The 11950-nt window shown below is 46.1% G+C and overlaps 1 protein-coding gene across 2 annotated transcripts; it reads left to right on the top strand.

Moving 5' to 3' along the window:
• Positions 1–3738: 3738 nt before the first annotated feature.
• CUEDC2 (CUE domain containing 2) lies at positions 3739–11013 on the top strand. Of its 2 annotated transcripts, XM_010000795.1 has the most exons (9): positions 3751–3824; positions 4664–4807; positions 5106–5167; positions 6608–6741; positions 7854–8043; positions 8192–8252; positions 8351–8419; positions 10042–10102; positions 10483–10629. In XM_010000795.1, the coding sequence occupies exons 1-9, from the start codon at positions 3751–3753 to the stop codon at positions 10627–10629; spliced, it is 942 nt and encodes a 313-aa protein (XP_009999097.1). The 2 variants fall into 2 exon arrangements, with proteins under 2 accessions (XP_009999098.1, XP_009999097.1); XM_010000796.1 differs by lacking the exon at positions 8192–8252 and having other exon boundaries at positions 3739–3824; positions 7854–8024; positions 8358–8419; positions 10483–11013.
• The last annotated feature ends 937 nt before the right edge of the window (positions 11014–11950 follow it).

Below are 11950 nucleotides of genomic sequence, written 5' to 3'. Positions count from 1 at the left end.
GTATTTCTCAGCCTGGAAGGTTTATTTTAAGCTAGAAAAGTTTCAGGAGGTAAAGTAGTTTAGTGGAATACAGCCTCAGCTCACTCTGTCCTGCAGGTCTGGCTTCCAGGAGAGCACTGAGGCTGTGTGTCACAGGCTGCACTGAGAGCTCCTTATATCCCAGGAACACACACACAGAGCTGCATGAGATGTGCCCAGAGCTTTCTCATAACAAGCTTTCAGAGCACTGTGAACCATTCCTGTCCCATTACTTAAAAACAATTACTGAAACTTAGTTAAAGGAACCTCAAGGTGTTTTAGTCAATCCATCAGTCAGATCAGATTTACCTAAACTGTATGTAACGTGTCCTGAGAAACGTCTGAGGTGTACAACACCCACCTCCCTCTACTTGCAGAAACCTCAGCTCACTGGTAGTCAAACTTAAGATCTTACGGATTTCCAAGGGTTGAAGGTCTCTTGTTCTGACACTGCAAAACTGTGAAGCTGTAGCTGAGGGCAGAGCAGTAAGAATACCATTTATTGACCATATGTTTAAAAAAAAATAGATTCTGTGCAACATATTAAGCAGAGCTCACGTTATAATGACAAGAAATACAGAAGAACTTGCATAAAGTTTGAATCAGCTGACAACTACCAAAGTGATCTTAAAATCTACACTGCGATTATGACTGGAAGTTTAAAACGATGGTCACACCTTTTCAGTAAAAGTGAGCTCTCAGGAGAGTGATTTCTTCTGCCTTGGGTTTTAGATTGTTCCATGCATTATAAATCACTCCTCCACAAGACTGTGCACGTAGGATTAAGCCCTTCTAGTAAATCTCCCTCTTAACTATTGCAGGTCAGCATTAGAAAAAATGTGGCATTTGCAGGTGAAATATATAAAGTGTTTTGGTGTCTGCAGTTGGGTGTGTGTGTAGGAATATGCAAAGGAACATCAATTTATTCCTTGAATAATCAGTTTATTAATGTTTGTATGTAGGTTTTTAATCAGCTCCCTCTACTTCAAGAAAATACCCACTGAATCTGACAGGCTGGAGGACCTTCAGGACTTGCCCTTCACAAACCTCATTAAGTCCGGACTGTTGTGCACTACAGATCCCCCAGATGTTAAGTTTTGTAAGGACTGTTTACGTGGGAATAAAAAAATCTGTCCCCCATAGTAATAAATAATCAAATGCAAGTGCATTTGTCTCTCTTGGTGCTTCTGGTTTTATAGTAACGAAGATGGGTTCTTCAGGCAAAAGGGCGATGGCTGACTCTTTGAAGAAATGCTTGATCACCTAGCTGCTTTCTGTCCCTCAGTGTAAGACTGTGATTTTGTCATGTAAAGGGTTTCCTTTCTCAAAGGCAGGCTAAAGGTGGCAGCTTGCCTTCTCTGGTTGTAAACCTTAAATCCAAGTGTGCTGGTGGATGGATTTGTCTGAGATGCCAGAGAGAATTTATACCCCGTGGTTAAAAGCTGCTGCCTTCTTTCCTCTCAGAGACAAGAAAATAGCTTTTGTTCAGGTACAGCATAGTAACTCTACAGCAAAATACCTGAATATTTTCAGACACTTCATACCAGCATTTCTTGTGTTGTCAGAGGTCAAGACCAGTTAGTGGCTGGCCATAGCTATGGTACTTCTGTTGCTGAATTATTTTTTGCTGTGTTTTTCTTGTCTCAGCCTGACACTTGCGTGCAAGTGCCTTTGATTAAGGAGATGAGTGACTTTGCCTGTTCTATTGATCAGAATAAATTACCAGCAGCTAATTTATGGACCTCACAAAGGTGCCTTTTACATGGTGAATTGTGCTCTGTTGTTCAGGTAATTGGGTTGGCAGGAAATGTTATTGGTTACTATACAGTTATCTCTTATAGAATATTGGCCTGTTTCATGAAAATGGACAAAATCTTTTAGACTTCCAGTTCCCAGGATGTCATGAAGACTCTGAGTAAGAAGGAAATATGCATTTCTCATGATAGCAGTGACTGTAGCAATAACATACTGACTACTGTATGTTGATCTCCCATCGCTGATTTCTGTAAAAAAGATAATTACTTCACTCGCAATTGCGAGTTCAGGGTGCTTGGTGGTTGCCAGCATTTGCAGATTCTGCTTAAAATGGAGGGAAAACGTGCTGCTTAGAACATTATTCATGCCAACAGTGAGATTCAGAATCTTGTAATTGCCATTTTGATGTCTGAAAAGGAAAAAAGGCTGCTCACCAAAATGGTGACTTGAAAAAATCTAGGTATGTTTTAAATATGACAAAGATAAACTTGGTTCTGTTACACCCCTAGAGAACACACAAAACACACAGAAACAACAAATGGGCAGCAAGAAGGTGTTTTTACATGAGGTTTTTACAGCCAGCTTCCATGCTCGCAGGCCATGACATCTGCAAAAGTGAGAAAAATGCAAATCAAGGATCCCTGTGAGACTGGAAAATAAAAGCAGCTCAGGAGCTCACTTTGGTGTTTGTGTGAAGAGCTTGTTCCTGAAAAAGCTTGGACTCCTGTTTTCCTCTAATGCTGTGAAATGGGAATTTTCTAATTGGAATTACAAGAAGCAAGGAGATTTTTTAGCTTAAAGATCAAACAGAAAGATCAAACAAATAGTCCTTTGATGGTGCCTTCCTCTGGCTGCTTCTGCATGTGCTGTGTTTGAGTACGTGTGTTGGTCATACCATGGTATGGCATTTGTAACTTGCTCCTTTCCCCCAGTGAGAGGCACATGTAGAGAAGAGGACAGTGGAAGGATTGTTACTAATAGTAGCTGCAGGAAAGTTCAGATGGCTTTTATGTGTAGGTTTGAACGCAGTGAAAACAGGGGCAGTTCTTCTATAGGAGTATGTCTCTCCTTCCTCAGAAGAAGTCAGTGCTTACACCAGGAGTTTGTCTACCCAGCAGCTTTGTAGAGCCCAGAGAGATGGAATGGTTAAGGAGCAGCTTTTCTCTGCCTTGCTCAGTCCAGGCCCAGTACTGATAGCTGAAGGAGGACTGTGGGCCGTCTCCCTCTGCCATTGCTTCTGTAGGAGCTCTGTGATTTTTAGAACTCCCCTGAGTTTTGGGTTATCAAGCACCCCTTGTTGCAGCTGCATGAACTGCAGAATGGCCTATTTACCAAGCACAACAATAGGCTCCTGTTTGGGCAGGATTCCACTGGTAGTCCATGAGTGACATGGAGACCTCTGATATTTTGGCTGGCGGACTAGTTGTCTGTGCCCTGCTTGGTATTTCTGTGTAAAATATGCTCTAGGTTGTCCTTTCTTTAGGAGACATTACCCTTCCTCCCACTCATTCCTGAATCACTGCCAATGCTCTTAGCTGTGAGGTCCACCCCTTTCTGCACTGAGCGTAGAGACCCGCTGCTGCTGTTCCCACCAGACAGCACCAGTATTCCAGCCCAGGAGGAGTCTCCAAGGTCCTGCAGCTGGACACGTCTACATTTCCAGATTTGCTTCTTGAAGTGAACACTTTAAAAGTACAGTACAGCTGCATACTGCCCGCATCAACATGAGCAGGAGAGGCCCTGGGCTGCTTTGGGCTGTTATTTGCAGTGGATCCTTATACTGCTGCTTTTTTGGATATCTTTGCCTGCTGACAAGACACTTTGAAGGAGTTTTAATTGTTCTGGTGGGAAGAGGACACTTGTCTATACCATGCCTACCTCCTGATCTTGTCGATATTTTGATCTACTTCTTGCCTTTGAAATTACATGGAGGGTTTTTTTTTTCCTTCTCTTTTTTAGAGAAAAAGGTTTAGAGATATGGAGCTTGAAAGAATAATTCAAGACACACTGACACACTTCATCCAGTCCCACATCCCTGCAGCAGACCTCAGGTATGTTGAGATAGGAAGATCCAATATCCTTGTTTTATCTTGAACTCTGCATTAATTGTCCCTCTACACACTATACTGAACTTTGTAACTTTCCTGTTATTTGTGTTGCTTTTCCTCAAGGCAGATGCAGGATGCAGGTAATTTGCACAGGCTCTGATGTGGGTGCTTGAGCAACCACCATTTAGCATTACAACCTAGCAACGTCATTTCTTTGACGAACAAGATGATTTATTTCCTGTCCAGTAATACACATTAGAATTTAGGATTCCCTTCATTCACAGTGCTCCCAAAGAGCTTTCTGAGCAGCATAATGTTAAGTCAGGGCTCTCCCTGTTTTGAACTCTGCCTGCATGCAGAGATACAGCCACCTTGAGGCTGGAACACAGCAGCTGGTTTTGCAACCAGCGGCAGCAGTGACACAATGTGGAGAGAAGCAGAGGACACTGCATCTCACAGAAATTGCAACTTGACAGAAAATTACTACCTCTCCTCAAACAACAGTCAACATAGAAAAGTCAGGGTTTGAGCTCATAGAATATTTTTGTTTGCTCAGCTGAAGTACTTATAGAAGCACAGCCTGTGGGCACACGCTAGGGCTTTCATGCAGTGCTGCCCAGGAAGGAGGATGGCATGTAGTATTGTATCTGTAAATGCTTCCCACTCCACCACTGACCACCTGCTACCTGGCTTTACTGATGAGATCTGCCCAGAAGATAAGATACAGTTCATATAGGTCCTTCTGCTGCTCTATTAAAAAGACAGAAGGTTACAGGGAATGGGGATAGAGAGAAAGGAAAAAATGGGCCTATTGACCCTGGTTCCATGTCCTCTGTCTCCAGCGGGATGGATGATGTTTTCTTCTCTTATATCACGGGTGTCCTGGAAGAGCTAGGCTCACCAGAGCCTTCTGAGGAGACCCTTGACATGGACACCTTTGTGGAAATGATGGAGGCATATATTCCTGGTTTTGCAGAAATCCCCAGGTATGTGAACTTTACTGCTTTGTATCTACATGGCTTGCACTGGGAGCCCATACACCATAAATTCTTTTGTTATACTTAATTGAGGATGTATCAGTATCACACCTCTGCCATTATGATTAAGTCAGGGTTTGCCTGAAGATGCAAATGCTAATCCCAGTATAGTTTGCAAGTAGGTCATTGGTGATCTGAAATACCAGTTTATTTTATTGGGCATCCTTTCAAGCCTCATCTTTCTGTAAAGAGGTAGCCAAGTAGGATAGGCAGATGCTTTTAATAATGCAGCTTCTGTCTCTTGCAGTGGGGATGTCTGTGAAATGATGTTCTCCCTCTCGGAAAGGCTTGGTGAAGCTCGCAACAAAGGTGAGTTGCACAGTTTCAGCACAAGAGGGTATATTCTGCTCATACTTTCAGTCTTAGTGTTTGAGTTGAGCAATGGCACAGGATAAAATACGATCTTGTTTGCCACAGTTAGGATTTCACAGAATAGCCTGAACTGGTTGACAGTTTTGGTTTGTTGTTGTTATTGTTTTTTTATGTTAGTCAGGTTTTTGATATCAACACATGGAAGGCTTGAGTCATAAGGAATACTTTCCAAGACATCCTGGGTGAAAAACACTTGGTCAGATCTACTAACACCTCTGTTGAGATCAAGTCCAGAGTAATAAGGAGGAAATAGCAGGTACAGGGCTGCTTGTTGAAATTCTGCTGTAGGTTATTTCTGAAAGTGGGAACTTCTGCCTGCTTCTCATAGCCATCTGCCTAAGAGACAGGTATCTCTAGGTAGTCTGTGTCAGATGCATCAATAAACAGAGAATCCAACTGATTAGGTGTATCACTTCTAGACACCAAGCATCCTCAATGCTCACTTCCCATTCACCTATGAACCCTGCCACAAGTGCAAAATTAGCAATTATGTGCTCTGGCCTGCACTGTGCAGGACTGCAGAAGACTACACTATCCCAACAGGCCTTTCTCACCTTAGCATTCCCAGATCAGCTGTGCTTCTTTATTAATCAGCCCCAAAAATATTTTCCACTGAAGAATAGATGGGTGAAGGGCCTGAATATTAAACCTTTCAAGACACACCCATCTGGGCTTTGCTTCTCTAGCAATGTCACTACTGTCTTGCCAGAAGGCTACACAGTGTAGAACAGACAGTCCTTTCTTGTATTTTACCTGCTGCTTTCTTGAACTTGACTGCTCTCCTCTGGTCCTCTGCATCCTACCCTTTGAGGATTCTGATGTAGCCAGGGTGTCAAAGGACATCACCATCCTAGTTTGAGAGAGGACAGAAAAGAGATGAAATGGTTATTCTTATAGTGACACAGATGGAGCCTGTAAATGAGAGATGTGTCAAAGTAACCTGGTCACAGGATGTGAGTGGCTCATATACAGCCTGGGAACTACCAGTGTGTATCCCCAAATTTAAAACCACACTTTAGTTCAAACTTAGAGCAAACACCAGGGAATTCTTAGAATCTTAACAAAAATACTTTAAATATCCACAGCCTAAGTGCTAGAGGACTGAGAACTACAATTATAATTGAATTTGCAAGCAGCCCACACCTAGTAAGGCAGCATTTGGGCACTGCAGCACGTGCTAGCATGGCCTTCCTGCAGGTCAGTGCGAACAGAACTGCAGCTGTCCCTGCTGAGAGCAGGAGGAACAGTAGGACTTCCCCTTGTCACTGAAGGGATTTACTTTGGTACATGATGCACTAGCAATCTAATGCCAGCAGAAAGCACAGAACTCTAGTTTTTGTGGGGCTGTTCCTCAGGAGATATCCCTATGTCTTTAAGAAAAGTGTGGCCAAAAGGCTGTGGAAGGCGGGAGTGAAGCACCTTCTGAAGACCTGCTCAAGGGCCAGGAGACTGGAGCTGGAGCCTGCAATGGGGAAAGGCTGTGCTCTCCAACAGACGGAGCCAGGGCCCAGGTATGAGCACCCTGCAAAGGAGCAGGAGCACTGGGGACAGTCATGCAGCTACCAGCACCACCTGAGGGTACTTTCTGTCTCTGGAGGCAACCACAGCACAGACTGACACAGCATCACTGGTGCCTGTGATCTCCATTGTATGCCCTGAGCAAGACTGTCAGTAAGTGGAAAAAGAAAACTATGTGCTGACAAAAGAGTGTGAGCCATCGCTCTGGCTCATCCTTTCCAGAGCTGTGGCTGGGACTGCCTGTCCCAGTCCCCTTGGAGATCCTGCAGCATCACCGTAGGGATGCCTCTGCAGCACTCACGAGGTTCCACCCTGCTTCACGCTGTTCCCCTAGTCTCACACCACAGTTTGAACTGGATCACCATTTCTCTCCCCAGGTCTCACTCAGTATCTGCACAGGTAGCAGTCACACCTGGGTGTCAGTCCCAAAGACACTGGTCCCACCCTCAATGACCCATGCTGTGCATCTAATGAGCTATGCAGCACTGAGTCATTGGCCCAGCGATCCTGATCCTGCATCATCATCCAGCATGACCCATGCTACAGGCATTGCAGCACCTGCCAGATCCACCCTCCTTCCTTTCCCCACTCACTGCTAGCTGTTTCTCCAGTACCGATATCTTCCTGCTCTGGATCGCATTCTGTGACCACGGCCTTCTTGCAAATGCTGCTGCTGTACTTTCTTCTGATGTAGGCACAGGTCACTGTCTAGCAGTGCCTTCCCCTTCTGATCAAAGCACACATAACTTCACAAGGTGACCAGGAGTTCAAGCATTTGCACCACAATGTCCAGAAAGCTTGTTCCTAAGGAGACACATCACATGGTCACATAGATGAGCCAGCTCACAGCAGCCCTACCAAAAAGAAAGTTGAAATACAGGGGGGAGAGATTAAAGGAGAGTGGTGCTTTGTCCTTACAAAGATACAATCCTGTTAGCTTCAGGAATGGGACTTGATCATGCTTGCAAGGAGAGTGAACCTTCAGCTAAGGGCAAGCTGAATTTTCTGACTTAATGTAAAACCAGAGAAGTTTTTCAAAACCCTTTTCAGTAGCCCCCTCCTTACTACATCCCCAAATTAACCTCTTGTCTCTTGCTCCAACTAGGAGGATGATGACTTGAAGGATGGGGTAGAGCTTCTGCTGGAGATGTTCCCAGCCTGTACTGTGAGCCAGGCAGAGAAGGCACTTGGCATGGCATTGGGGAACTTGGAGGAGGCAGTGCAGTTAATTGTGGAGGAGAAAGTGGAAATTGGTCCAGCAGGTGTGAGTGTGAAGGTACTGTACTCTGAGCTGGGTGGCAGTGGGCTGAGGAACAGAGCTCATGGACACACACAGGTCCTGGCTATCTGTTGCAAGCAGAAGCTTTGAGCACAGGAACTTTGTGTGTGAGCCAGGGGGATCACCCAGAGCAACACCCCTCTCTCTCCCTTGGCTGAGTGCAGGCTGTGCCCACAGCCAGGTCAGCACCCCTGCAGAGCTGTTGCTGGCACCCTGCTTTCCACAGGGGCTGGAACGTTGCACCAGCAGCTGGGCTCACCAAGCTAGCAGGGGGGAAGCTGTACCCACCATGTCTTGTGCTACTCACCCGTCTGCCTTGTCTCCTTCCAGGAACTGGCACGGCCCCGGAGAGCACCCAACCATGAGGAACTAAAACAGGTTATTCTACAAAAGTAAGTACCCAGCAGCAAAGAACCCCTTATTCTGCTCCCAGTAAAGGTGGAGGTGGCAGTTTGGGGAAGATCTGCATGACAGTGTGGTCTATAAAGAGCCTGGGATGTACAATGCTTAGAAAGGATGCCATGAATCTGATTTGGGTATAGCAGAGCACATCTAAGCACAAAGACAGTCATCAGGAGGGAAAAAACAGGTCTGGGTTTCTTTCAGAGCTCTGGCACTGCTCTAGGAACAGGCTACCTGCACCAGCTGGGTCACAGCACTGGCTTTGTGAGGTTTCAGCCTCCTACTGGTATAGGTAAGTCACAGTAGTGTCAGCTGAGGTCCCAGTTAAAGGTTCAAGGCACAGGCATAATGCTGCAGCTCAGGTAACATGGTGACCTGTATAACTACAGCAACTCATTCATACCTTCATCCTTGGAGACAATCCAAACAAGACTAAAGATACTTTTAAGAGACTGCCTGTACAGCAGCACTGGGAAGATTATATCTCAGCTGCTGAAGGTGTGAACTCACTATATTTAAAGAAACCTCTCTGAAGCCCCCCCTACTAACTTCTTGTGAATGAAAATGGCTTTAGATTGGTTTACCTTTATTCATTTCCAAAAGCATTTAATTCTCAATAGTAGCCACGCTGTGGTTTCATTGATCTGCTTTAAGATCTCAGCTTTCATGAGTGTCCTCCTGCAGGCATGCAGATTCCACGTGTTTATCCAGCCACATCTTCTCCACCACTTTACATGCACAGTGACAAACAGCCAACAGGCTAGGGAAAATGAAGCCAGGCAGAGTGGCATCCAGGCAGAATTAGCAACCCCTGTCTTTGCCCATCCTCTGTGCAGGCCAGTTCCAGAGTAACATGTAAAGGAACAAAAAAGTACCAGCTGCTAGTTATGTTTCTGGGAACTTCACTTTAATGACATTTTGGCAACATCCTGTACTTTTAACATCACTCAAATACAGGTATGGAGAGCAGATCACCATAGCTGAAGATACACAGAAGCAACTAGACTAACTACAGAGGGAGAAGTCATGGTCAGCTGTGATGTCCACGTGCTAAACCAGCACCAAAGTCTCAAAAGTAGTAACTCAGCAGTATAGCAAGCAAATGCTTGGGCCCTGATGTTTTGGTCACACAGGGAATGAGGTGATGCTATTATGAAGTTGTTTCCAGCACAGACCTGTTTAATAGTCAGGTAGTAAGTGGAATGTGAAAGGAACACCATCTCTTCAGGGCTCAAGCAGACAGGTTGGTCCTTTGGCTGCCACTACTCAGGCTGAGAAGGAGTAAGGCTCCTCAATGGCAGAGCACACCAGACCTCAGCACCTCTCTCAGCTCTGCTCAGGCTATTAGCATTCTCAACAGTTTTCAGTACCTTTCAGATACAGCCAAGGATGCTAGTCCAGGAGAATCCTGCTGGATTTTAACCAGAAGGATGACACACTTCTTACTTCTTGCCCTTTTCATCCAAAGGGGAATGTTAAGTGCTCCTAGCTGCAATCTAGGCAAGTAGGACACATTGCACAGCCATAAACCAGCCGGGGAGAAAGGACATAGGCTGTGAATAGCCCCAGGCAATGCATGTTAAGAGTCCTCTGATTGCTTCTTATGTTCCAGGTACATGATGGTGGATAGTGCAGACGACCAGAAAACACATCGGCCAGCTCCACCCAAAGAGGTAAGAAAAGCAGTCCCAGCTCACCAGCAGCTTGAATGTCCTTTGGCTACAAGGTTTAAAATTCAGGTTGTAAGTCCGAAAAGCAAAGGAGCAGGCCAGAGGCAGGACCATTCACAAGACCCACTAGTCAGCAAGGAGGAAAGGTTAGCTTAGCTAAGCTGCTGCAGGATCTGTTGGTTCCTACCATTCTTGACTAGCATTGCTCCTGCTCCCCTCCATCAGACAGCTTCTTCCACTGTTTTTGCGAAGATTACCAACACAAAGAATAGGTAAAGCAGCCCACCTCAGTCTTTCTGCACCTGACCCCCAGAGCTTGTCCCTTCCCTTTCCCTATCAGTGTGGCTGCCTGTCCACTTGGTGTTAATGTCTCTCCTCTCCAGGCTCCCAAGAAGTTGATACGCTATATTGATAACCAGGTGGTGAGTACGAAGGGAGAGAGGTACAAAGACATCAAGAAGCCTGAGAGTGAGGAGATGAAAAGAACCTACATCAGCCTCAAACCAGCCAGAAAATACAAGTTCCACTGACAGCCAGGCCATCCTGCTCTTCAGCCTTCATCTCACCATCCAGGCATTCCAGGATGGACACCTGGCACTAGGGATGAGGGGACTCCTCCACCTGCCACTAACTGGAACTAACGTGGGAGCCAGCATACTGCTTCAGCTTCCTCAGCTAACCTGGCTGACAAGGAGGAGCCTGCTCTCCTTGTGTAGCTGTCCCTCTGCCCCCAGGGGCACACCACAGTGGCTCTCTGGGGCCTGGGCATTCTCTGCTATTCCTTGCATGGGACATTTTTAGATCTAAGATGTAGCTTGTGCTTTTACAGCAAGCTTTTTAAAAGTCTGTGTGCACTGTTGCTTTAAATTGAGTGCCAGTGTTAATAAAAATGATGTGAGTTGGTGTGTAGTTCAGCCAGAGCATGCACATGCTTTTAGGACATTGCCTCCAATCCCTCCCAGAGCCAAAGATAGGAGCAGGGTCATCCTCTCTTCCCACAGTTATTCCTTTCATTGTGTTCATCACAAGATGTGGCTGTTATTTGGTTAATCACCTAGTATATATAAGGGCTGAAACTGAACTCCAGACTAGAGCTAGGCTCTCCATGCCAACAGGACCGGCAGCACTCCATAAACTCCAGCTGACAGCATGGTCAGGGCTCCTGCCATTTCTCACCACTGTTGAGTGCCAAAGCTCCAGCCTAACGACACAGAGCAGGATACAGCAGCAGCCCTGGGAGCAACTGAAACGATATAAGCTGGAAGAAACAAATGGCAACGACCAACTGCTTTCAGTGACAGCACAGCTAGGTTTGGCCTGTTTCTGTCACTGAAACTGTAGTTAGGAGCCTGGTCCCCCTGAAAACAATTCTCACCTTGTGTCAGGCTAAACCAGTGCCCTAGGCCTGGAAAGACACAGTGCCTGCAGTGGGACCCTGCCAGCCCTTTGGTGCCAGGCTGACCAGTGGCTGCAGGCTGGAGCTGGGTTCACTGCCCTCCTCCTGGAGCCAGAGGGGCCTGCCCTCTCCCAGGAGGAGGGCTGGTGGCTTTTCTCCTTTATGCACCAGCTGGCCTGCTTCATTCCACAACACTGCTGGCATGCCCTGCACACCCATCCCAGAAGACAGTCCCCATCAAACACTCTCCTGCTCTCTGGACAGCTGCCGCTTAGAGATTTAAAATACAACAAATAATAAATCCTATCTATTAGCTGGCCTGGCCAAGGCCTGTTCAGCACCGCGGTGTTCCTGCAAGTCACTTGCTCTCTCCACGCCACTGCAGAGGGAGTTACTTTCCCTGAAGGCACCAATGAAGCCCACTCATTAACACCCTGGGGCTGTTTAGCAGCCAC

The sequence above is a fragment of the Chaetura pelagica genome, unplaced genomic scaffold (assembly GCF_000747805.2).
Source record: "Chaetura pelagica isolate M959 unplaced genomic scaffold, ChaPel_1.0 scaffold166, whole genome shotgun sequence".
In the NCBI taxonomy this organism is placed as follows: domain Eukaryota; kingdom Metazoa; phylum Chordata; class Aves; order Apodiformes; family Apodidae; genus Chaetura; species Chaetura pelagica.
This window is presented reverse-complemented; position numbering and strand designations above follow the sequence as displayed.